Below are 26,803 nucleotides of genomic sequence, written 5' to 3' on the forward strand. Positions count from 1 at the left end.
GGGTGAGGGGTTACACACCCTGACTGGGCCCCTGAGACTGGGGATGGGGCACTGAAACCACAAACAGCAGAGCCACCTCAACTGTCCTGGGGCCTGTTGACTACTCACTTCCTCATAGTTTGAGTAGGTCCCAACCTCAGTTTTCTCATCTGTGAAATGGGGATGCCCATGCCCACCTTGTAGAGGGTGTGAGGACACTGTAGGCAGCTCCTTGAGGTTCGGGGCACAGCCTTAGTGGGCATGGACTCTTAGTTATTGAGCCCTGTGGTATGCTAGAGGCGACATCTGCACTACCTAATTTAATCCTCACATCACTCTAGAGATAGAAGAATATTATCCCCATTTCACAGAGGGGGGAACAGAGGCCTTGAGAAGCCCCTGGTGGGTTGCTGGGAGGATCACAGGAGCCCGTGGCGGCGGTGACATGTGTTGTACCCCCACCTCCTTCAGGCACCGGGAATGTCAACATCGAGGAGGCAGAGCAGCTCTTGAAGCCCTACCTGAAGCGATACCCTAAGGTGAGCTCCACCTCCTGCCAGACACCCCTGCCCACGTGTGCCGCATGGGCCCACACAGACCCACACGTGTCTTTGCAGGGCGCCATCTTCCTGTTCTTTGCAGGGCGGATTGAAGCCATCAAAGGCAACGTTGACGCCGTGAGTAATGGGGTCTCCCGGGCCAGCAGGAAGTCAGACGCACAGAGACATACTCAGGGACAAGGCCGGCTGGGAGGGGGGCCCAGAGAGAACCGCCAGCAGAGCAGGAGTGGGAGAGGCACTTCTGAGGCAGTCTGGGGAGAAGAGGGTTCTGACAGGGAGACTAGGACGCAGCGCTCCTGGAGAGGGAGGTGCTGGTGTAAGGCAGGGACATGGGAAGACCCACTTACTCGGGGTGCGGTGACAGGCTGGACCTGGTGAATGCCAGGGGGTGAGGGCCCCAGAGAAGGGAGGGAGCCATCGGAGGGGCTGCAGAGGGGAGGACCAGCCGTGGCAGAGACCCCAGCACCAAGCCAAGGCCCAGGATGGACTCCGCAGTGTGGAGTCCTGGGACCTCCTGCTGCCCTGGCTGTGACGCCTCCGGCAGCAGGACAGGTGCCCCAGATCCAGCTCACTCCGTAGGAGCTACGGAAACCTTTGGAGTTGGACCTGAGGCACAGATGCTATTACATTGCTTTAACGTTAACACTTTCCACTACCTGCTCCCCCTCCACGATAGCTCTATCCTGTCCTTTCACTTTGTGATGGAAAGACTAGAGCTCCAGAGAAAGGCAGGAACTGGGCCTGAGGCCGTGTGCGACTTGGGGGAATAATAAGGAGTGGAGGCCGGTCTCCCCACAGCGGTGGACCGTGCACTGGAGCAGGCTGGGCCTGCAGTGGAGTTGGGTGGGTGCAGAGGGTGGGTGGGCATGGCCGGGGGGCACCGGAAGGCTGACCAGCAGGTGCCCACAGGCCGTCCGGCGCTTCGAGGAGTGTTGTGAGGCCCAGCAGCACTGGAAGCAGTTCCACCACATGTGCTACTGGGAGCTGATGTGGTGCTTCACCTACAAGGGCCAGTGGAAGATGGCCTACTTCTACGCCGACCTGCTCAGCAAGGAGAACTCCTGGTCCAAGGTGGGCTCACATCAAGTGCTGGGGGGCACTGGGGGACCAACCCAGATTGGCCATGGGCCCTAGACCAAGGGCAAACTCCTAACTGAACACAGATGTCCCAGCTGGAATTTAAACGGAACCATAACTTCTCATAGGACTCAGGGTGGGAAGGAACGCAGTGTCCCCAGGGCGGTGAGGAGCAGAGAAACGTCAGAACTGTAATGTGTCCGTCAGGAGTTTTCGTCACAAGGGACAGACACATGGCTAGCACTGCCTAGGGGAGAGCTGTCCAGTAGGACCTCTGGGCTGGTGGGAATGTTCTGTCCTGCACCATCCACATGGTAGCCACCAGCCACATGTGCAGTGAGCACCTGAAATGTTCCTAGTGCAACTGGGAAACCAGGTGTTTTCAACTTTATTTAACTTTAAATTTTAAAATCACACGGGCTAATGGCCACTGTATTGGGCTTTGCTGGTCTAGAACACAGAATGCTTATTGGTTCATACAACAGAAAATTCTAGGCAAACTGACTTCAGGTAGGGCTGGATGCAGGAATTCAAATCGTGTCGTCAGGGCTTAGTTTCTCTACCTGTACTGTGTTCTCTTCAATATATCTTTGTTGTACAGGCAGGTTCTCTCCATGTGACAGGCAGGGTGGCCCTGGGTTGCCTGCTGCCAACTTATGTCATCCCTTTGGTTTCAACCAAAGTCCCACGATACAGCCTCACTGGTCTGCATAGATTGCATGTCAATGCCTGGAAACAGAGGGATGGGGAGCAGAAGAGAGGTGGTTGCAGAATAAAAATGGCGTGATGTCCCCAAAAGAAGCATCTGGGGGATTAAATCGATGCCTGTAGGCAAAACAAAGCAAAAAAGGTGCCCACCATAGGTGAAAACATAAAATCAAGTTAAGTGGTGAAATAAGCATTAGCCATTATTACCATAGTAATGCTGGCACAGAATTCTGAACAGAGAGTTTTAGAATCATCATCAGCGTCTAATCTGGTATTGGTAAATACTTAGCACATATGTCTCAATGCCTTCAAGTCCCTATTTCTCATCCCTCCCCACCTCTGCATGCAAGTCCTTCTTCAGTAGCCCTGCCTGGGGACCAAATGAAAGGGAATTCCCTGGGTCTGGGGCAGGTGGGGTTGGGGGAAGGGGCAGGGTGTCACTGAGCTCTCACCACGTGCCCAGCGCTTGCCATTTCCTCCACACCACACCCAACAAGGCAGAAGTTATCTCCGTTGGGCACACCAGGGCTGCTGTGGCCAAGAGGGGGTGTGACTTTCCTGGCTCACACAGCTGTTGGGGACAGACTGGGTTTGAAGCCAGCTCTGTGAGACTCAAAGGCCTCTGCTTTCCCTTGTCCCTCAAGTCTCCCGAGGAGGCCCAGGTGGCCCCACTGCTGGAGGCGCTTCCTCAAGCCCAGCCCTATGGGCCCAGCATTCATTCCTCATCACTTCCCACTCCCAGTAAGAGCACAGACTCCAGGAACCTTTTGAACAGGTGACCTAGAAGCCTTCCTGTGGAATAAGCTGGACAGCTGGGTCTGCCTACACAGGGAAGGGGGGTGGGGGTGGGGGTGCACACAGCTGCTGTGAGCAGCAGCGGGCGGCCCAGGCCTCCCAGGTGTCAGGAAGTCTAGCTGGGTCAGCTCGGTACCCAGCTGTGTGACTTTGGGGTGGTCAGCCCCCACTCTCTCTCGTGTTTTCCTCCGAAGGGTTTCCTGTGAAAGTGGGGGTTGTAGCACCCTCGGTTCTGGGACCTCATTCATTCCTACTCTCCAGCCCTTGGCCACCACAGAGTCCCCCAACTCAGCTCTAGGGATTTGGTTGTGGCATCCCTCTCTGCCCTGTGGAGCCTTGGTTTCCCTCAGCCAGAAACTAGGTGGTGACAGCTGTGCACGCCGTGCAGCAATGAGGGAATGGGAGCTCAGAGGTAGCCCTGGGAAGCCAGCCACCCAGCCACAAAGACAGGGGCGGCCTCTGGAAGAGGAGACATCTGAGCTGATTCTGAAGGAGGAGGAATTAGAGTGGAAGTGGAGTAAGTAAAGGACACCCCAAGTCAAGGGAACAGACAGGTCAAAGGCTGGAAGTCAGGGTGCTGCTAAGGGGCTCAGTGTCCCCAGGTGAAGGGTTGTGGGTAGAAGTGCCGGGGATGATGGAGAAACCATCCCCATTAAGTCACTGGCTGTAGCTGCTGCTGCTGTTTTTTTTTGATCCTCACCCGAGGATCTTTTTTCCATTGATTTTTAGTGAGAGTAGCAGGAAGGAGAAGTGGGGGGGAGAGAGAAGAAACATTGATGTGAGAATGACACATCGATTGGTTGCCTACCACACATGCCCCTACTGGGGTGGGGATCGAGCCTGCAACCCAGGTTTGAGAATCAAACCCATGAGTCTTTGGTATAGGGGTTGGTGCTCTAACCACTGAGAACGCCAGCCAGGGCTGCTGGAGCTTCTTGAAGACAAGGGCTGACTGCACAGACCCTGGTAGAGTAATACAGAAACTACAGGAATCAGGGAAAACAGATAACCCTGGGGAGACAGAACTCCCATCAGAGGAGGCGGCTGCTGTTTTCCGTCAATGTGCCCCATGTATGCCTTAATAACGATGTCCGTGGGTGTCACATCCACCCTACCTCCTGGTGACTCAAGGCGGGTGAGCTGACTGGGGGGAGTAGAAGCCTCTTAGAGGAAGCCAACGGATAAGCCTGGCAGAGAAGGAACAATGACATCTTAGGCAGAGGAAAGGCACAGGCAAAGGCCTGGGGTGAGTTTAAGGGGTGATGGGGAATAATTGGCAGAAGAGGAGCCAGAAGAGCAGGTCAGGGAGGGCCGAGTGGCTGTCAGGCTTTAGTCTGACAGTGAAGGAACCCTTGTGCTGTGGTTTAGATCTGGGCTTTAAGAACTCCCTCCTGTGGTTGCTGGGCACCGCCACCTGAAGCTGAGTGCCTTTGATGTATTCTGGAAATGGCCCAGAGGCCAGTGTGGTTAGAATGATGTGAGGGAGGGGGACACAGTGGGAGATGAAATTGGAGAGGAAACTGGGGGAGACTGGATGGGGCCTTGCAGGCCAAGAGAGGGAGTTTGGGTTTTATCCTGTGTGATGGGATATCAAAAGAACATTTCAAGGACGGGCTGATGTAATTTGACATAAAAAGATCTGACTGGCATGGTGTGGGGAATGGCTTGCAGGGGGCAGGAGGGGGTGCAGGAAGATGGGTTAGAAGACCATGAAACTAGGACAATAGAAAGACATCTCTGGTGGACTGGAGCAGGAAGCAGTGTGGAGGCTGGTGCAGTAACTGAGGTAAATGATAGCTCAAGGCCAGTGGGATGCAAGAGCTAGAGGGAAGGTCATGAAGACTTAGTGACTCAGGGCCAGCCAGGATGGGGAAGAGGGAAAAGGCAAGGATGACACCAGGGAGTTGAAGATGGGGTGGGCAACAGGTTTCAGTGAGGGGTGATTCTTCTCACCACACCCCACAAAACAGTTTTTCTGCATTTTCTGAAGGGCAGACTGAGGGGCCGAGGTCAGCGAGGAACTAGGAGTAGCCCTGGGCTTCAGCATGGGTGGGGCTGCTTTCCGCCTTCTCCAGAGATGGGGCTCCAGGATGTCCTGCTCCAGTTCCTCCTCCACCCAGCACACTTCTTTCTGGGCTAATGGCAGGTGGGCAGGTAGCTCCTTGGCAGCAGCTGGGGTAGCAGGAGCTGTGGTTCAGGGCTCAGCCACTGGAGGGCAGTACAGATCCAGGCTCCTCTGGCACTGGACTTGGGGGGAAGGGGTGCAGCTTTCAGGATCCCTGGGCGGAGGAAAGGGGTTCTGCACAGCCGACCCCTTCCTGTCAGGAGTGACTGTGGATCCAATGGACAAGGCCCTTAAAGCCACACAAACCTGGGGTACGCCCAGCTCTGCCCCAAGCAGCTCTGAGGTCCCAGGAAGCAGAGGGTGCCTACCCTGGCATTGTCTTTGGGATCAGGTGAGGTGATGTATGTAGAGCACCTAGCACACAGTAGGCAGTTCCACCAGTTCCGATAGCCGTGGCCCAGGGTCCTGCTCACTCTTCTGGCCTCACAGTGCATTTATGCATCCCGTCCTTTATGCTACCGATCTGCATCTTGGTTATACAGAGGCTCTGCTCAGCCATGTCCCTTGCCTGGGAAGTCCATCCTCAGGGTCTCTGTGAGTCTTCCTGTGGGCCTGCCGGGGCCCAGTCAGAAGTCATCGCTTCCCAGAAGCCCTTGCTGCCCAGCCTGCGTATCTCCATCCTAGCCTCAGCACTGCCTGTGTGTCCACTGGTTGCTTGAGTCGCTTTCTCTATTGCTTCAGAGTGGAGAGGGCGGAAGCTGCTTTCATATGGGCTTGTCCTGGATTTAACGCCCAGCTCAAGTTCTCAAGCTGCTTCAGCTCCCTCAGTTTCTCCTCTGGGGCTGGGGGATGACGTTAGCTCAGGGGTGGGCAAACCTTTTGACTCCAGGGCCACAATGGGTTCTTAAACTGGACCGGAGGGCCGGAACAAAAGCATGGATGGAGTGTTTGTGTGAACTAATATAAATTCAAAGTAAACATCATTACATAAAAGGGTACGGTCTTTTTTTTTTTTTTTTTAGTTTTATTCATTTCAAACGGGCCGGATCTGGCCCGCGGGCCGTAGTTTGCCCACGGCTGTTTAGCTCCTATGCTGGGTCAAATGAGGTATTTGTGCCAAATGAATTGCCAGTGGGTTGTGGCTTCCTCAGCTGTTTCCAAGGGCAGAGTAAGACGTGGTCTGCAGCTCCACAAGCCTCCACAGCTGTCCTGGGAAGGTGGGCTCCTCACACCTGACTCTTGCCCTGCCTCTCACAGGCCACCTACATCTACATGAAGGCTGCCTACCTCAGCATGTTTGGGAAGGACGACTACAAGCCGTTTGGGGATGACGAAGTGGAGTTGTTTAGGTGAGTTCTACCATCGCACCCGCCATTGTAGGCTTCAGCCAGGGTCTATCCAGACACCCTGAGCTGACAGCATCCCTGGCCCTGAGCGCCCGGACCCTCCCCCAGGATTGCCCCACGTGCCCGCCATTCCCTTCCATCACCACCTCCTGTGGTTGCTTATTAGAGCCCTGTGAGTGTTCGAGGCTTTCTTTCACCAAAGTGGTTTTGTCAACATCCTTTCCTCTGAGCCTCTTTTGTCAGGTCAGTAGGACACTGAGGTCCAGATGTACCCTTGGCTGAGTTAACCTGCTAACACTCAGAGAAGCACACAGAGAGCCAAAGAGTTGGATCAAATAAACAGGATTAAATCCAGCCTTTGCCATTTATCTGTGTCACCTCAGACAATCTCAGCATCCATAAAATGGGAATAACCGCTGCCTTGCAGGCTGTTTTGCAAATCAAATAGAGAATATATTTAAAGAGCCTGGTGTAGGGCCTGGAGCCACTAAAGGGTGGCTATTTTTATTCTTACCTATAACTGCTGTGTTTGCTTTTTCTGCAAAGGGTCTGTAGCAGGGCTCAGCCTTGCAGGTTGAGAATGGGGAAGATAATTTTCCCCTCTATTCTTCTAGGTTTGGGGCTGAAACCCTTCTCCTCCCCCCACAATAAAAGACAGATTAACAGGAGAAAAACAAACAGAAGTTAAATAACATGCATGCCTCCTATGTATGTGGGGGAGGGGAGACCCAGGAAAACAGAGCAACTCACCAAAATGGCTGAATCCAGCACCTTAAATACCATCTTCAGCTGAAGACTAAAGGTGTTGGGGGTGGGGAGCCAGTACGTGGGGTTACCAGAAAAGCACAGTAAACAAGGGTAAGGTTGTGATGCATAATTAAGTCATTTTCTTCTGCACTGATGAGCATCTCGAGATTTAGTCATCCCCCTCTTCCTGAGCGGGAGGTGCCCTAACAGATGGGATCTCCCTTGTAAATAGAAATGTCTCTCACAAAAGGCAACTTCTAGGTTTTCAAGAGCTCTTCCTGTGTATGCTATTTCTTAAAAATAACCAGCCTAAAATAATCCTTATGCCAAAGAGGCATGTTGTGGGGTGACAATTCTGCTCTCCTTCATATCATTATCTCCATTTTAGAAAGGAGAAAACAGGCCCAGAGAAGTTTTGCTGTGAAAAAGCAGGGGCGGTGTTTGGTGGGGGAGCTCACAACTAGGTCCAGTTGTTTCCTGGGTGGCTCAGGCTTGAGGGTCACAGCCACACCCCGTGACTGTGGCAGAAACCGGAAGGTGGGATGGAGCTGGGTGGGTGAGGCCCCAGATGTGGAGGCTTGGCTTGGCTGCATACCACATTTTACTCTGCCCTGGGACCCAGCTGAGGAGGCCACAACTGCCTGTGGCAAGAGCTAATTAAAACTTCCAGATGTGCAGTCTTGGGCAAGTCCCTCCCTTTCTTGGGGGTTTTAGTCTCCCCTGTGAAATGGGGCTGGCCCCTCCGGAAGTGGGGCCTGGGAGTGGAGAAGAGACAGCTAGAAGGCAGAACAGGCCTGGGCCTTTGTGTATATTCTCTCCTCTGCCAGCTGGTGTGAAGGAGCCCTTTGCCTACTCATAGGAAGTGGTCAGGTCTTGGGTCAAAGCCTGTGAAACAAGATGTAGACTGTGAGTCCAACACTATCATCATATAGACGGGGAAACTGAGGCCCAGAGAGGTGCCAAGCAGCCGCTTGGCAGTCTGGGGGCTCTCAGTTCTCTCTCTCTCTCTTTCTCTTTTTTTTAAAAATATATTTTATTGATTTTTTTACAGAGAAGAAGGGAGAGGGATTGAGAGTTAGAAACATCGCTGAGAGAGATCGATCAGCTGCCTCCTGCATGCCCCCCACTGGGGATGTGCCTGCCACCAAGGTACATGCCCTTGACCGGAATCGAACCCGGGACCCGAGTCTGCAGGCTGATGCTCTATCCACTGAGCCAAACCGGTTCGGCTCTCAGTTCTCTCTCGCTTTTTCTCACCCTCCTCCACCCTCATCTCTCTTGCAGGGCTGTGCCAGGCCTGAAACTCAAGATCGCTGGGAAATCTCTACCCACAGAGAAGTTTGCCATCCGGAAGTCCAGGCGATACCTTGCTCCCTCACCCATCTCATTGCCAATCCCTGCTCTGGTGGGTAGGAGGATCTTTTGGGATTGCATTTGTTTGGGATTATAGGGATTAGCTGAGAGCCAGGGGTACAACCACAGGCCCAGAGGAAGTGGATGAAGGAGAACGACCTTCATGCCTCAGGGGCCTGGAAAGGATTTCACAATTCACCTGGGATAGGGGACAGAGGAGTTTGAGCCAGCCCTGCCTCTGAGGAAGTGCAGGTGGCCAGTACAAGTGAGCAGCCCTCCTAGACAGCCCACCCCTGTCCCCAGGCAGAGGCTGTTTGTGCTCCTACCCTGCTTGTTTCAGTCTTGTCACGTGATTGTTGTTTACACTGTTCCCATCACTGGACGGAGCTTTTCTGAGCCCTGAGCCCTGGGATTGTGTTATCTCTGAAATAATAATAGCCGACATTGTTATTAATAGCTGTGTTCAAGGTTCACACCCATGGCCCAAGGCCTTATTTGAGCCTCATAATAACCCTCTGAGTAGGTGCTGGTGGTATTCCCATTTTACAGATGGGGATACTAAGTCCGAATAGATAATAAAAGTAGAAAGATATCTAATAAGTAGACAAGATATAGGTAGAAAGATAAAATAACTTGTCTAGGTTGCACAGCTAGGGAATTAGAGTCAGGATTTGAACCCAAATAGTCTGGTTTCTGAGCCCATGTTCTGAATCATTGTGATGCTAATTCCATGCATGGTTTTAGCAGGCATCAGAGAAGTAGAAAAAGTCCTCAGAGACCTTTTATTGGTCATGGACCTACTATTCACTAATGTGTGACCTTGGGTAGGGTCCCCCTTCCTTAATATAAAATGGGGTAGCATACACTTTGCCCATTTCATAGAACAGTTATGAGAATCAGTTGATAAAATGTTACTTTATAAATCAAAGCATTCAATATTTATAGAATGTATTTAGAACTTGTATCCTGACTACCGCTATTTAGAAATATTTTATAAAGTAAAACTACTGTCATCAAATGGGGAGGGGGTGTTGTAAGGAAGGGTTGGGGAAGCACCTATACCAAAAATTTAGGAGAGAATTTCCCAAATTATAATCTGGAAAATACCATTTATGCATAAAATGATTTCTGAAATATATTAGGTAAGACTGTTCTAAACAAAGTGTATATAATGTAGACCTTGGAGCTTTTATATACCAATCAGCAGGGTAAGTCTCAAGAAGATTTTTTCCTAACTCATTTGGCCCTGGATTTTTTTTTAATGGAACATTTGCTAACTTGGGAACATATTATGATCTTCAGAAACACTGGTCTAAACTTAAATTCCCTCCCTAGAACATAACAAGAACCATAACAGTAATGTCTTTCTAGAACTTTATGTATACAAATCACTTTCACATCTATTACTTGGTTTGATAGTTTAGAAAATGCTAACCTAAGCAACAAAATTACTATGAATGAACATGTTAGTATTCTGAGCTTCCTAGAAGTCAAGGCAGAAAAAGGAAATCAGGGTGTTTCATAGTTTTCATGATGGTAATTCAAGCCCAACGCCTTGGGCGGGGGGGGGGGGGGGGGGGACGGGGACGGGACACAGGAGAGGTGACAGTCTTAAACTCTTGGAAATACTGAAGTGCTGAGGTAAATAAATCATTTCTCCAATATTTAGAAGCTTAGAAGGGCCTTTAGTGATCCTCTGATCTGAGCTGCCCATTTTACAGATGGGGAAACTGAGACCCCATTGAAGAAACCTAGGACTGACTTGCTCCCCTACCTTCAGGAAATGATGTACATTTGGAATGGCTACGCTGTGATTGGGAAGCAGCCCGAACTCACAGATGGGATACTTGAGATTATCACCAAGGCTGAAGAGATGCTGGAAAAGGGCCCAGGTGACTACCCCAGGCCCTTGAATCTGCCAGGCTGGGTCAGACCACAGGACTTGCAGTTGAAATTTTCCTCTACCAAAAATGTCTGTCCTCCTTTCTCTACCCTGGTAACTGACCTTTGCCTTTCTTTTTTTAAAAATGTTTTATTGATTTTTTACAGAAAGGAAGGGAGAGGGATAGAGAGTTAGAAACATCGATGAGAGAGAAACATTGATGAGCTGCCTCCTGCACACCCCTTATTGGGAATGTGCCTTTCTAGACTGAGCGTCAACGAGAGCTCCTCCAAGCTGTCTCTTGTCCCCCAGGTTGAGTCAAGGCCTCCGAGGGGCTCCCACAGCCCCTGGGCTTCCTTCAAGCAGCCTTGATTCCACTGTGTTGTCCTCGTCTCAGTATGTCTTTCCTTCCCAGATGTGAGCTCCCTGAGGACAGGGACCATGTGTGAGTCACCTGTGTCCTCAGGGCCCAGCACAGAGTAGGGACTCCATGAGTGACTGTTGCAGAAATGAATAAGCCTGTTTTCTCCTCTCACTGCCCTGTTCTCAGAAAATGAGTACTCAGTGGATGATGAGTGCTTGGTGAAGCTGCTGAAAGGCCTGTGTCTGAAATACCTGGGCCGTGTCCAGGAGGCTGAGGAGAATTTCAGGAGCATCTCTGCCAAGTAAGTGCCTCTGTGGCTGCTCCCAATCCAGATGGCTACTGTGGCCTGCTTCTCCCTCCTGTGCACTCCAGTGCCTCCCCCTAGGTACTACATGTATACTAGTGTCTACTCTGTGCCAGGGCCTACCAAGGCACAGATCATTCAGACCTCATCTGGCAGGGCTGCCAGCCTGCTCAACTACAGGAGTCTATCCACATTGAGTTTTGTGTTAATGGTGCCCCTGGAGTTTGTAATTCACCAACCCTGCCCTTGCCCTTGTGTATTACAAATGTTACAGATCATCATCTACAGGCAACTCAATCTGATATGATCCGGGCCATGGCACAGGGAAGCGGAAAAGACAGCAGGTGTCCTGAGGAGGGACCTAAACCTAATTCAAGATACCAGGAAAGGTTTTCCAGGGATGCCAGTTAAATTATCAAGTTTGGCAGAGAAAGTAATGAAGGAGGAGTTTTGAGTTGAGTAGGGACAGCATGTGCAAATGCTTGGCACAGATATGCCTGAGGTTGGAGGGACAGTGATTAGGCTTTTCCTGCCTGGGTGGTTATAGAACAGGGGTGGGCAAACTTTTTGACTCGAGGGCCACAATGGGTTCTTAAACTGGACTGGAGGGCCGGAATAAAAGCATGGATGGTTTGTGTGAACTAATACAAATTCAAAGTAAACATCATTACATAAAAGGGTACGGTCTTTTTTTTTTTTTTTTAGTTTTATTCATTTCAAACGGGCCGGATACGGCCCACGGGCCGTAGTTTGCCCACAGCTGTTATAGAGGGAAAGGGTTGCAGATGAAATAAGGGGAGGGGGGCGCACCTAGCCTGCAAAGGGCCTGGCTGTTTTGCTTACAAGACTGAACTTTATCCTGTAGACGGGAGAGAGAAAGGAAGGATACCGAGCAGGGCAGATCTGGGTTCTCAAAGGATAGTTCTGGGATAGCATGGTGGGTAGGTTAGAGGGGCCAGATTGAAGACAGGACACTTCCCAATATAATAATTCAACCAGGAAAAAGAGGGTTGGGGACTGAGGTGGAAGTGGCCAAGGACATGACACGAGCCATAGGTTGTTAGGGAGTTGGGTCCCAGGTGCAGAGGTCTGGAAGGCTCTGCTGTGGATCCTAAACCTTCCTAGGGCTAGGTAGTGGGAACCTTTCCAAATTAGAATTCAGAGCTGGAAACCCCACTTGAGGGCATGGGTTGGAGCCTCCCATTTGGGGAAGGCCTGCAAGAAGCCTGAAGGACGTTTCAAGGGCGAGCCTGTAAGCCATGTCCTCTTCTTTCCCACAGCGAAAAGAAGATTAAATATGACCACTACTTGATCCCAAATGCCCTGCTAGAGCTGGCTCTGCTGTTTATGGAGCAAGGCAGAAACGAAGAGGCTGTCAAACTCTTGGAAACTGCCAAGTAAGGCTTGATTAGCCCTGGCTGGGGGCAGAGCCCCGGCATTAGTGAGGGAGGGTGCTGGCAAGCGCGGTAAGGCAGTCCAGAGCCTGGGCCCTCGTCCCCAGGAGCCCAGCTCTCCTAGGGTGGGAAGGCTTCCTTCTCAATTCACCAATGAAGAATTAGAATCCCAGAAGCAGTGAGTGAGTTGCCCAGGATCACACTCAAGTCAGCCACAGGGCTGTGTGAAGACTCTGGTCCCCTACGTTCCAGCCCATAGATCTACCTCTTGACACCTCAAGTCTAGGGACCGATCAGGACCAAAAGAGTTCCAGAGGGCATGATGTCTGGGGGAGGGGCTACACAGCCTTTCTGCTAATTCCTATTGGCAGACCACCCAACTTTCTCTAGACAGAGACAGGGATTTTAGACCTCTACAATTCTTCGTTGGCTGGTGGACTCCCACAGCTCAGACTGAAGAAACAGCACTTTCTGCAGCAGCCTCATGTGTATGATGCTCTGGTCTCTTCCAGGCAAAACTACAAGAATTACTCCATGGAGTCAAGGACACATTTTCGAATCCAGGCAGCCACGCTCCAAGCCAAGTCTTCTCTAGAGAATGTAAGCAGAGCTGTGGTCTCATCAGTGTCCCTGTAGTTTGGCGCAGCACTCCCAAGCTGGCAGACAGACAGCTGGACAGAGCTCCCGGAAACATTTCAAAACTGATCCCCACCCCCTGCCCTGCCTTTGGGGTCCACCGGTGCTCCAGTGGGATGGCACGACATGAGTATCCGTGAAGAAGCCAAGCCTACATTTTCACCTGTGTGGCCAAGGTCCTCTGCCAAGGACAGAGCAGGTGGAGCTCTCCACCTGCCCTATCACATATACGGGTACTTGTTTTTCACTGTGATGTTTAAGAGAATGTATGAACAGTTTACATTTTACTTAGAAATACAATGATGGGATCATAGTTGGCTTTTCAAAAAACCACCAACCAACCACCTGTAACCTTTGCTTTAACCCATACTGATCGGGAGGTAAGTCTGTATGCTGCCAAAGGCCAAACTGCTTTTCAAATGTCAGCATGGTCTCAGCTCCCAGGGCTGGAGGGACCCTCAGGATGGTCTGCACCCCAGGCTTCAAGGCTTCTGGGGTTGCACAGACGCTCACTATCTTACTTCTTACACTTTGTTTTAACTCCCTTTGTATCTGTCCAATTTTTAAAAAGCAAACATGTCTATTTAGTGAGATAACTTTCATTGGGATCCATCTGTAGGAAATCAATCTCCACCAGTAAGGACCACCAGTAAGGAATGGGGATGCCGAGGCCTGACAGAAGGGGACCTGTGTGGCTCTTTCTGTGCCATGAAGTTGGGGAAGGGTGGGGGGGGGGGGTTGCCATCAGATTGAAACCATTGGGAATTATTTTAAAAATCTTCTGTACTTCATTCTGAGGTACATTTATTTACTGACAGCATTTTTCTTAGAAACAGGATGGTAATTCTTGGCATATTTTATATGTTTTAATTTTTTTTCAGTTAAGAGAAAAGAGATATTTAAGTAATAAAACTTAAAAGAGAACATGCAACATCTACTAGTATTTCAGTCAAATATGTGTTGCTTGAATTCTTAGGCAGGGCAGAAAGTCTGGATCAGAAACCATGTGACCTAGGTATGTTTTATTTGAACAACATGATATTTTAAAAAATTTTAGAATAAGTTAACATTTAAAATGGGGAGATTTCACGAATAAGTCTGGTTTCTGACCTCTAATTTTAAAAAAAAAATCTGGCAACATGGGGCCTCATTACCATAAGGCAATAAGGCAACAATCAGTTGGAACTGAGTAGAGGCTACTTTAAATACTTATCTTTCTGGTCTCTAAAAGCACCTGCATTTGCAACTTCTGGGACAGTTAAAATGAGAACTCAAGTTCAGTAACCAACACCAAGTTTTACCATTCACAATCTCATGACAGCATACTTAAATTTAACCATTTCCCTAGAAAAATCATGGACACAGTAAAAATAGTCATCTATGAACATGTGACTCCTCAAATACATGAATGCAATTTCTTTAAGGGAAGGACCGTAGACAACTTTCCCAATCTTCCAGCACTGCTGTATTTAGCAAATACTTTTGAGCATCTGTTGGTGGTTGGGTGGGTTAATCTATTAATGTACAGTCAACCAGCTTCCATGACTGACACTGAATGAAGCAATGGGTTATAGGCATTTTCTCATTAGGGAAAGAAAAGCAGAAAACCCTCATTCAAGCTCCTCCTTTGCACTTAGTACTGTCACAGCAGAAATGCTACGAAGTTTTTTTCTCATTTTGTTAGAATGAGACAAAAGAATGCTCTCCATAGAGCAACCCTTTGCAAGCTGTATCTCCTCCAAAGCCTGGGTGCTGGGAGACCAGTTTGTTTCTAGGTGACAGGGCATGGCAGGGTCAGAGGTGACTAGAGCCAGGCTGCTGAGAGGATAGCATTTAGTGGCTTCCCCACATATTAGAAGAACTCTACCTGCTGCTGTATAAAAGCAGTACTGGCCATCGATACAAAATATAATTTGCAAAATAGTTTATAAAAAGCTTTATTTCAACCTTTATTTTAGGTGCCTCTGCTTGTATTTTAAAGTTTAGTCAGACAGTTTCCTTGTCAGTGTTTGTTGCTGTTTTCTTGCTGGGCTTCATTAATTAGCCTACGTCACCTTTACCTCTGTCTGCTGCCCTGGCTGCAGTCTGGCTGATAAGAGAAATCAGTGGATTTTGTCTCCTTTATCCCAGCTGCAGCTTGAGATAGTCTGTGAAAACATGTATGTGGAGGAGAGTGGAGGGTGACCATATTGGGTGTCTGACTCCATATCCTGTGCAGAGGCCTTTGAAGGTGAAAATTCCATTATGGGCTTCTCACTGTGTCTCTCTGAGCCATTTCTGGTTACTTCTCTTGAAGACTTTTCCAGCACATCTGCCCTGGATAGGCAGCTGGTCAGGTGCAGAGTTTTGGCCTAAAAATAAGGAGACTTGAATTGTTGTCCCTGCTTTGCTATTGACTGATTTTCAGAGTAACCTTAGGAAAAAATCACAGACCCTCTAAAAACTAGTAATTTGGACTAGATTACTCTTTCCTGCTGTCAACAGTTCGAATTCTAACTCCGGTCAAGTCTGTTGGTGGGTTTTCATCTCCAAAATGAGGCAACAGAAATATAACTCTCTGCTTTTTGCCAAAACTTAACCAGAAATGATAGGCTTCCTCAATCAGGGGCCCCGACAATAGCCCAGGATACCCAGAGAGCAAATAATCCTCATTTGGGGCAAGTCTGCATTCTGTGCCACACAGAGGAACTCAGTTGTTAGGAAGTAGCAACTGTGTAACGTGACCTGAACAGGCCCTTGACAACGGAAAGTCTACCTCTGCCTCTCATTGATCACAGGCCCTGGGGCTGGCTGGCTTTCAGCAGTGTGCTGCTCCCTATCAGTTCTCCCATGTGTTAGCAGGATTCCCTATTCCTTATCTCTCAAGTCAGAATGGGAGTGTTTCCAAGACCTCTATCGTCATTCATGCAAAAAGACAGGACCCTAAAGGGCCAACCCCAAACCAAGACTTGGCTGAGGTCCAGGTGGGCAATTCCTGGCAACTGAAGAAGAGCACCGGGAGGTTTTAGAAAACCCTAGCCTGTGACTACATTCAACAAAGGAATAAAATCCAAAGACACTTTTTTTCTGGAGTTACTCCCAAGTTTATTTCTTCTAAAATGATGGGGAATAGACAACTTCTCGTTTGTTTAAAAATTAAAGCTAACAGTGTGCCTTTTCAACAACTGTTTCCTTATGTCCTTAGCACCATCACATTAATGCAGTAATAAATGAGAGGTACCTGGATTCTGAAAACCATGTAACAAATGGGAACTCCTCACCCCAGTCCCAGAGGTAGCTCTCCAACGCTAGAAAGTGTCTTTCTGCTTGGGTTAGCACAGCTCCGGAAACCTGGTGCAAAGTTCACTACTGCCCAACAGGGTGAGTCCACAAACAAGGAGCCTCATTTGTGGGCTTGAAAAATTCACTTCTAAGTTAGCAATCTATGAACTGCCTCCACTGCACAAAGTCAACTGTCAAATGACAAAATGTAATACAGTCCTTCCTCTGGGAAGATATACAATTACTAAAGGCCACTATGGACTTCTTAAAGTTGACATTCAAGTTTAATCAGACACGTCACAGGTAACACCTCACAAATGACTGGACTGGGTTGTCTTGTTTTTCTTCACATCATTAACAAACACCTCTGAACACCAGACACTATAATGCTCTGGGTGGAAGAAAAATAGCTAATATCAAATGCTCATTATTTACCAGTTGCTAGTTTAAGTACTTGACATGGTTCTAATCCACATAACCACACTATGAAGTAGGGACGATTATTGCCATTTTACAGATGAGAAAACTGAAACAGGTTAAATAATTTGCCTAAGATCACCTGGTAACTTTGCAGCATAAAGATTTGAAGCTAGGCAGTTAATTTTAAAGCCCACACTTTGCTAAACTGCTGGTTGAGCTTAAAATGATTACTTTAAAAGTTGGAGCTGATTTATAGTCACTAGGCCACACTTAAGGTACTGGCTAAATACTCAAACACTAGAAACTCTTGGCTTAAAACACACAGCATATGTCTGTGTGGCAGTTTCCCCAGGCCACTAGGCTTCCTGAGGTAGGGATAGGGTCTAACTTCAATAAAGTCAAAAGGAAAAAAAGGCAACCCTTAAGCAACAGTATTTGCTCATAAAATGATCAAGGACTATTGGAGAAAAAGGCTCTAATTCCCAGATGGATAGGCAGAGTCTGGTCAGCTACTCCAGAGACAAGAAGTGAGGCCTGACCAGATGTAGAGACACAGGCCTGGACTGAGGCTTGAGGGGCAGCAAACCATATGCTAGAAGAGCTTTGGTATCCTACATAATAAAAGCCTAATATGCAAATTTTCCCCTTGGGCGGTTGTTCGCCTGGAATACCGACCACTTGCTATGACGTGCGCTGACCACCAGGGGGCGGTGCAGAACATGGTGGGCGTCAGCTACATGGCGCTGGCAGCGGGGCGGCAGTGGAGGCACTGCTGGCCCTCATAGGCCCTGATGAGAGTGGGACAGCAGCCGGATGGTGGAGCAGGTGAGCAGGCGGCACCAGGCCAAGGCGGGTGCAAGCAGGTGCCCAATTGCCCCATTGATTGTCCCGCAAACGGTGACCAGCAGCGGTGGTGGGGAGCTCAGCTGCCGCCCGGCTCCCAGGCCTGAACGATCACCCTGCAGGTAGGATGGTGGAGCAGGTGAGGGGGCGGCACTAAGCCAAGGTGGAGTGCCAGGAGGGGCTGGGGGCGTGAGCTGGGGCTGTGAGGTTGGGGGCGCAGTCTGGGGCCTGAACTCCATAGGCCACCCTGAGGGACCCCACCCGTGCACGAATTTGTGCACCAGGGCTCTGGTAAGACGATAAGAAGTAGGAACATTTGAAAACTGGGAAGTGTATGCTAAAGGCATTCAATTTTAAGTTTGGCAACATCATCTCTGTGGGTCAAAGTGGTTCATGGGCCAGAAATCTGTCACCCCTGGACTACAGCTTTCAGATAACTATCTAGGGAAAGAGGTTGTGAGCAAATTTACAGTTAGAGAAAAGCCTGATCTACTAAAAATAGTAACTTTAGGTGGGAAATTTATTGGGCCACATATACTGTGGGAAGGCAGTGGTGGGTTTGGCCTAGAGCAGCGGTCACCAACCTTTCAGACCTTGTGGACCACCAGTGGTCTGCCAACCACCAGTTGGTGACCCCTGGCCTCGGGGATGACTGAATCAAGGGCTCTAGTGCTCTCCATCTCTTGACTTTGCTCCCGTGTTAGATTTATTCTCTTGAACTGGCTTCTCTAAATGGGAGGGGTACGTGGCAATTCAGACCTCACATCCTTACAGCTTTGTGACCAGAAGAAGCTAGCTTCTTTTCCTACCTCCAGTATGAAAAATCCCAGATAAGAACTCAGATTAGTCTAGCTTGATTAAATGTCCATCCCTTAGACCAGTTTCCCCAGATCAACATCAGATCATCAGGGGATTAGAAGGGTGAGGCCAGGTAATCTACATTTTAACAAGCCCTCCAGGTGGATCTGATGCACACTAAAGTTTGAGAATCACACTGCCTTAGAAAGGGAGTGAGGTACTACAATTGGTACAACTGGGTCATATGCCAGTTGGAGGTTTTTACTATAAAAAAGATGGGGTACTGGGCAAACAAAAACAACATGTATCCACTATATGACCTTTTTTTCAAAGTTCATATACAGAAACTTTCCTAGGTGAAGGGAAAAATAAGGACAGTGGGTACAGTCTGTGGTACTGGTTAGTGACAAAGCTTATCAGAAGGTTGCCTTTGCCCTTCTTTATAAGATCCCTATTTTCCATTCGGAACTTCCTTGATGATGGCTCCCTTTCAATCAGAAATGTTCAGGTTCGTTAGGGCTCTCTTCTGCCCCATTTTCTCCTCCCCTTCACCCAAATATCTTGATCTCATAGAGCTTAGTCTGCTAAGGAAGACATACTAGTAGGAGTATATAAAAAGGGGATGTGTTTGGTCTGGAGAATAAGCCAGTCATTGAAATGACTGAAGTGAACTACAGGGCAGAAACTGTAATTCCAAAAGATCTGAGATAGGAACAAGCTTGACATTTTTGAAGGCACAAAAAGAAAGTCTAACAAGGCTATAGCTAGAGTACTATGAAAGAAGAGAGCAAAAAGCCAATGGATCTTCATTAAGAAGTTTGGATTTTACTCTCAGCACACTGGAAAGCAATACACGTTCTAGCAGAGGAATGACATCATCCAATTTACTCAAAATTATTTTAGTTGCTACATGAAGAATGAATTCTATAGGGTTAAACATGGAATTTAGGAGCTGGTGCGATACCAAAGATTTCCGGCAACACTTGCCTCTGCTTTCTGTAAACTTGCTGATAAAAATAAATCTTCCCTTTACCAGCTACTAATCTTAAGGAAAAAAATACTTTCAATATGCTAAGTGATAGGCTCTAAGAGTCCATGTGAGTTGGCATTTCATGTCCTTTGCTCATCATGGAAATCAGAAACCCAGTTTATCAAAACCCATATCCATAAATGTGATTTCTTACTTCTAAGATATCTTCAAAGCCATTAACTCAGTTTAAGAAATAAATAATCCCGAGAACAGTACTTGCAATAACAAACCATTTCAAAATGCCCTACTAGATATAGTACCTGCTCACTACCAGAAAGAAAACTGTTTATAAATTATTCCTCCTCATGTCAAGATCCCATCACGGCAAGGGCCATGATGACAAATGGTTTGTGAAAAATAATTTCCCCTCCCCACACACTGCACATCCTAAAATTGTAGCTATTAATTTATAATTATCTGCTGAGTTCAGCTACCCTCATAGACAGGAGGTCATGATTTTGCACAGTGTCAAAGCTCAAGGACTGGCTGATTCTGGAATTGGCAGAATGTAGCCTATTCTCCCACCTCGAGTATGGAGAGTGTTAGAAGCCAATCTCAATGTCTTTCTGACATATTCCAGGCTTCCCAATTCACACAATGCCTTTGGATCCCAAATGACTAAATTACTATGTGGCCCCAGATAAAAGCTGGGCTCATCACTTCTGCAAAGCCAATCAAATCTTCTCACAAGCACTCGAGTTCATCACTATGACTAGACTCTTGAGGCAAACCTTCATTTACTCACTTAAACTTCTTTCTTCAGTGCCAAGAAATCTGGAGCCTATAAGCCCTGATGTTATAGAAAGGGTTCAAAGCAAACAGGTGCTGCTGCTCCTTTTAACATAATCAATTATAGATGCCTAAAATGTGTACCTTATTCACAATGCTGCTTCATTCTTCATTCAAATGCAGAGGAAAACAAACTTTCTGTGGAAAGCATCCAAAGATGACTAAATCTTCAAGTGGAAAGTAACTTTTCACAAGAAACAAAAATATAAAGGAAAGTTAGTATCACTCCTAAAGTTTCCTTAAAAATGTCATGAAATGGTAAGTGGTTTTAGTCTATCAGTAACAGTAGTCCAATGGTTCCAGTAATTGTCTTGAGCTAATGCCTATTGCTCAGAGTGATAAAGCAAACAAGAACAATGTGGACAATTAAAATGGGCAGATAAATCCAAACCTCTTTTTTATAATCTCACTAATGCCTCTCAAAAAATTTTATGAATCAGTGAACGGGCTGTAAAGAGATTCATTGGGATTTTCTATTTCCATGCTAAAGAACAAGGAAATGCCAAAAGACAAATGGAAAAGCAAAGTCTGGATACACTTATCTGAACAATCAAACTCTGAACACCCAGTACTGTTGTTAATTTTTAACTTACCCCTGTATGGTTTTAAAAAGGGCTGGTTAGAATTAAGCTAATCAATTTTTTGTGGGATGCTTTTAGTAAGAGGCTCTCATAAAAGGAATTACAAAGTATATTTAAATTAATATTCCCCAAATACTTTTGTCACGTCCATTTACTAACTTCTTTATGTTGTGATGTAACTCTTAGGAACTAAAAAATAGATGGAAATTGTTTTTTTCAAGTTAAAAATACTGTATGTGCAGCCTGTGTGGCTCAATAGTTGAGCATTGACCTATGAACCAGGAGGTCATGGTTCAATTCCCAGTCAGGGCACATGCCCCTGCTGTGGGCTCGATCCCCAGTAGGGGGCGTGTGGGAGGCAGCCAGTTGATGGTCCTCTCATCATTGATCTTTCAACCACTCTCTCCCTTTCCTTTCCTCTCTGAAATCAACCAAAAATATATATATATTAAAAAATAAAACCATATTTTAAAAATGCTATGTGCAGAACTAACAAATAGTCCAATAAATTTTCCCTAACTACATAATTAACTTACTATATCTTATAAACCACTTAGGAAAAGAACTGTTTTAAGATGTTTATATAATGCATTATGACTAAACATTTACAGTAATTTACTCCATTAAACCCTTATGTTTCACTTAAATCAGAGATGGGGAACATCTGGCCAGGGGGCTGTAAAAGGCCCTCAAAATCATTTGGTCTGGCCCTGCGAGGCATTAGGGGTGAGTTAAATGCCTGACCAAATATAGCAGGCTAATTTTTAAGTTGGTAAGTCTGTATGGCCCGTGAATGATGTTATAAATATCCAAATGGTCCTTAGCAGAAAAAGGTTCCCCACCCCTGATTAAATCATCACAAACTAAAGCCCTGTCTAAATTTGAACTGTGAACATTAAATCACTACCTGAGCATAGGCAAATACATATTTTGGTGTATATAGAACCAAGAAAAAATTATTTCAGATACTATCTTTGATAGCTCTTAGGAAAATCTCACCTAACGGAGGGTCAATCAACAATTACATTCAATGCAATGATGAAATGTTGTAGTTGGACATTTTTACTCTATACTTTATTTAACAAGCATTTATTAAATAAGCACCTAGGTTTTGAGAATATCTTCCTTAGGAAAAAATGTATTTAAAGAGATAAATGGGTAGATCCAAACTTTTTAATAGGCAGGCTAGCCTGTAATAACGATTCATTTCCAAAGGGAACAGGCGCATCAAACAGCCTTTGTGAGAACAGGGGCACAAAGTTAATGGAAACAAAAGACTTCAATAGTAAAATACTTAGAAACTGGGACCAAGTGGGGAAAAGAAGAAGGAATTCAGCTAAGTCCTCACAGGATTAATACAATGCATCAGGAGGATACTGGCTCTCATGCCCATGACTCCCCTGATGGGAACATCCTGAATCAGGCTTGTGTCTTAGGGAAGTCTAGTTGAATGTAAGGCTGGAGCAAGAGAGCTATTTAGATAGGTAGAGAGGTAGAGAGGAAGGGGAAAACAAACTATCTTTTCCAGCTTTCTCTCCAACCAATAAAAGACTAGGTGATCTTTAAATTCAGGTGAATAAATTTAATATTACTTCAGGAGCTACTAATCAAAAATCCAACTTTTCCCATGTCCACTAATTTCAAAATTAAAAGTTTAAAAAATTAGTTAACCCATGGATATAGACAATAATGTGGTGAAGGCCTGGCATGGAGGACAGGGTGAGATAGAAGAGGTCAATGGGGGATATCTGTAATATTTTCAATAATAAAGATTAAAAAAATACTAGTTGAGGTTATTATGTCAGCTATGATGCACTAAAATGCAAGTGAATCAGTTGACTCAGAAACTGACTACTAGCTAATATACTTGTAGGCAGAGGTAGCCACCAAGCTGCACACATTTCTGAATTATGCCAAAGAAACTTACCTTCTTCTCCTGATTCCCATTCTCCTCTTTTAAAGTGCATGCTTCCTTACAAAGGAGCTTTGTACATAGAGAATTTGTTACTTCAATGCTCACTGTATTCTGTAAAATCATACTGTTTTAATATCACATGGTATGTACTGGTAGTAGGGTGAGTTATAATACCTGGCTTAAGAAATTCTCTACAAAGAACACTCATAGAATTGAAAAGGTTTGTGTGAACCAAACTACTAGTATTTAAATTTGTTTGGTTTACATTTAAAAGAATAAAATTCTTTTTTATTTTTCCTCATCAGGCTTTTCAGACATTTTAAATCCTATAGCCAAGCATGAACACGCTAATCTAAATATGGTGAGCCTATCATCTGGCTTTAGAAAATTTGAATCTATTAAGCTTCTAAATTTATGATGAAATACCAAGCCATAAAAATACTTTCCCCAAATTATATATACCCAAAGATTCAAAAGTAACTGGTTAAATCTATACATATATGTTTTAAAGAAAAGACTAGAAAACTTGGGAAATATTGTTATGTAATCAACTCTAACTTTAGCTCTTTACAACTGTATTATAACTTTATTTAACTTAGTAAAAGCCAAAATTGGTGGTTTTTAACATGTAGCTGAAGGTCAAAATCAAAGAATACAAAGTACCTAAAAAAAAAATTCAACTCAATACTGGTACCTTCAATACTACCAAACTTCTGTGAAAGAAGCCATGTATAAAGAAAGACTAACAGCAACATAAAAAATGAGTTTTAAAAAGTTCATTTACCAAATTTAAAGATCTAGAAAAAAAGTCTGACTATAATACTTGATAACACAGACATCATGTTTAAGTAGAAAACACAAGGATAAAAACAGTAATATCACTAAAAATATTGCACAACTTCAGGTGTTTCCTCCAAATTTGCTTTATGTAATTGGGTGGATATAAATTAATGAACAAAAATTAAGCAAGATACATGTAACAATTTAATAAACCTGACAATCTAATTACTTTCATTTTTTTTCTCTCAAATTCATCTTTAAGTCTTTCCATCATGGGGCTCATAAGAAAATTAACCAACATATGGATACTACAGCCAAATGTCAAATCTTTAAAAAGCACTTATGACATACTAAATTCCTCTATACGCAGTTATGAAGAACCTTTAAGATACTTGTATTTTGTATCTAGAAAAGTGTTAGAGTCAAATATTCAACTCAATATAAAATAAGAAACATTTCTGATTTGTTAGGATGAAACTGCTTCTCCTTTTACTAATGAATGATTTCTTTAGCTGTAATATCACTGAGCTGAACAAATAAACCACCTCTGAGTACATACGGAAAAATAAGCACATGCTAAAAATGGATAAAACATTACAACTACTTCTTTACTAGACCATCTCTACCTCTAACACTTCAGAAGCTTAGAGATTCAGTGTTCTTACATTAACTGCAAGATAAAATAAAGGAGAAATTCCTTCTTTTTTGAGATCACAACTATGAAGTCATGTGGTTATACAAATTCTGCATTTGTGTGCAAAACATGAAATACATATATCTTAAATATCCTTGCTTATACTAGACTTGCCAGTCAGCTAGCAGGACTTTCCAAGAAACAGAGACTGAGATGTGTTTTGTATAATTTCAATAACCTCAGCACTACAATAATAAGAGATGCAGTATCCTTTTGCTATGGTTCAAGACAACAGGGAAGGAGGTCACAAGAAAAACTGAGAAACTTTTCTCAGTTTCACCATGGTGCCACTTTCATTTTTACATAAGCATTGTGGCATAATTCAAGCTCAATAAATCAGAAATCTTAATTTTTAAAATTTACCTTGACTTTTAATTATCACCATATTAACCAAAATAATTAGATAAAACACATTGGAAAGGGTAATGCTAAATTCCTACTAGAGTTGGTTTCTTGACACATTAACTCATGTTTTTTTATAGAAAGGGATAGTGCATCTCAGTTTGCTTACAAGCTAGGAGATCACTTTGAATTCTGCATTTCCTAACTGCAAACAGATATAGCACTTATAACAGGTTATAAATAAACTGGTTTTCAAGCATAGAGCCAGCCCCAACGATAATAATACACTATTTAAAAAGACCTAAGGCAATGAATTCCATTTCCAATGGAAAAAAAGAACTGTGCAAACAAGCTTAAAACTACTTTTTTTGTGCCAGTGTTATAAAATGTAGCTTTTAATAAAACCTTGACCCAAATGCTAGCAACTTCAGAAAAGAATTTGGGTGGGGAAGAAGAAAGTTATTTCATTTAGGAAAAACAACCACTATCTTTTTCCTAATCTTCAACACACACGATTTAAACACATAACAGCTGCTGTAACACTTTACACAATTCCTATGTACTGGAGCAATAACAAGATCTAAATACAATTATATTTTTTTAAACACTGGGTCAAGGCTTTACATAAAAATACCATCCTACTTTTCCCCCTAAGTTTCTAAAATATGACGTACTTTTCCCCAACATCTGCAGCCATTCAGGAATTTTTAGGAAACATTGTGCATGATCTTAATTCCTAATCCCTGGCTCTTTGGGCTCAGTGACAAAAGATCAAAACCACCAAAAAATGAAGGTTCACTTGAAGTCAGATGAGAGATCCTGGCTCAATTAGTCTCATAGGACGAAAGCAGTGCTGCATCAACTGGCTCCATGCAGGAGGGGCATGTGAAGGATCTCATCAACCAGTCATCTATACAGTCCAGATGATAGATGTGCATGCACGGCAGAAATCGAATTGGGTCCCCATAAACAAAGTCCATCATACAGATCACACACCTGTTGGGAGTGAGAGAGAAATAATCAGAAAGCATTTTTAGAGAAGTGGTCTGTATAGAATAATCAAAATCCCATTACAAAGACAGTGTCATCCTACCATCAAAGCAAATTGAAATTTTTTTCCTATAAGTGTTAGACCATCTACAACCTATCATTTCAATCCCCTGGAAATATGCAGACTTTGAGAGCAATCAACAGAACAAAGAGAAATGGACCACATGGGGATCAAAGCCATTGCTAGAACTGTGCTTGTAAAACAGCTACACGTAGAAGACACTGAAAGGAAAATGTGATGCTTTAGGTAGGAAACCACTGGCTAGATAAACTTTGTTTACACGGACTGAGTTTTTAGTTTAAGTCCAGAAATAAGAGTTTCCATTTTAATAATATACGTATCCAAAACAGAACCACTAATTTCAGCCTACTTACCAGGCTGCTGTAGGCTGGAATTCTCTTTATCAATCCCAGTTTCAAGTTCACTGCACTTTCCTTCAGGTTCAAAAAGCAACCCAATTCTGCAAGTGTTTCAAGTCAGTGTTCTAGACTGACCAGTGTGCTCAGTGGTTAGTACTGACCCATGAACCAAGAGGTCACTTCCTGGTCAGGGCACATGCCTGGGTTGCAGGCTTGATCCACGGCAGGGGGTGTCTAGGAGGCAGCCAACTGGTGTTTCTCTCATAGGTGTTTCTATCCCTCTGCCCTCCTCTCTCTCTAAAGTCAATAAAAACATATTTTAATAAAAAAACAGTGTTAAAATTCTGAGTCTCTTTCTTCACCAGTCTTTTTTTTTACTTATTAAAAAACTGTTCTAGATAGGATATGATCCTAAGTGCTAGCACTAAAATTTAAATGGTGCTATGGCTCAAACAGTCAAACATCAACAAAGTAAATTAGATTATGCATGTATTGGCAAGACTACTCTCAACCTAAAAGGAGTATGGCTGTCTTCATCAGAAACTCTCAAATAATAACTCTGAGGACAAAAACTCCCCAGAAGTAAAATTTTATACAATATTCAAATTGCCAGCCTTAATAATATTCACAAATTAAGAAATGGATACAAGATTTTCTTCATATCACTAAAAGCCGTTAGTAAACAATTTTACTTTCAGTCTGATAGCTTTTATTTATATATTTTTTGGAG

General features: G+C 45.1%; 3 protein-coding genes across 6 annotated transcripts in view; 1 reads left to right on the forward strand and 2 right to left on the reverse strand.

The window, feature by feature from the left end:
* Positions 1–14,369, forward strand: part of TTC39A (tetratricopeptide repeat domain 39A) — a 46,222-nt gene extending 31,853 nt beyond the window's left edge. For all 3 annotated transcript variants that reach the window (XM_059689602.1, XM_059689601.1, XM_059689603.1), the window contains exons 10-18: positions 451–518; positions 597–656; positions 1,449–1,610; positions 6,442–6,533; positions 8,562–8,682; positions 10,411–10,522; positions 11,063–11,177; positions 12,461–12,577; positions 13,087–14,369. In XM_059689602.1, the coding sequence (XP_059545585.1) occupies positions 451–518; positions 597–656; positions 1,449–1,610; positions 6,442–6,533; positions 8,562–8,682; positions 10,411–10,522; positions 11,063–11,177; positions 12,461–12,577; positions 13,087–13,210 (971 nt within the window). In that variant the 3' untranslated portion in view covers positions 13,211–14,369. The remainder of the gene's footprint in view (positions 1–450; positions 519–596; positions 657–1,448; positions 1,611–6,441; positions 6,534–8,561; positions 8,683–10,410; positions 10,523–11,062; positions 11,178–12,460; positions 12,578–13,086) is intronic.
* The window catches only part of LOC132231104 (calmodulin-like), a 428,233-nt gene that overhangs the window by 182,927 nt on the left and 218,503 nt on the right, over positions 1–26,803 (reverse strand). The window lies entirely within an intron of this gene.
* Positions 23,609–26,803, reverse strand: part of RNF11 (ring finger protein 11) — a 39,308-nt gene continuing 36,113 nt past the window's right edge. For both annotated transcript variants that reach the window (XM_059689605.1, XM_059689604.1), the window contains one exon: positions 23,609–25,659. In XM_059689605.1, coding sequence (XP_059545588.1) covers positions 25,488–25,659 — 172 coding nt within the window. In that variant the 3' untranslated portion in view covers positions 23,609–25,487. The remainder of the gene's footprint in view (positions 25,660–26,803) is intronic.

The sequence above is a fragment of the Myotis daubentonii genome, chromosome 3 (genome assembly GCF_963259705.1).
Source record: "Myotis daubentonii chromosome 3, mMyoDau2.1, whole genome shotgun sequence".
Lineage (NCBI taxonomy): Eukaryota > Metazoa > Chordata > Mammalia > Chiroptera > Vespertilionidae > Myotis > Myotis daubentonii.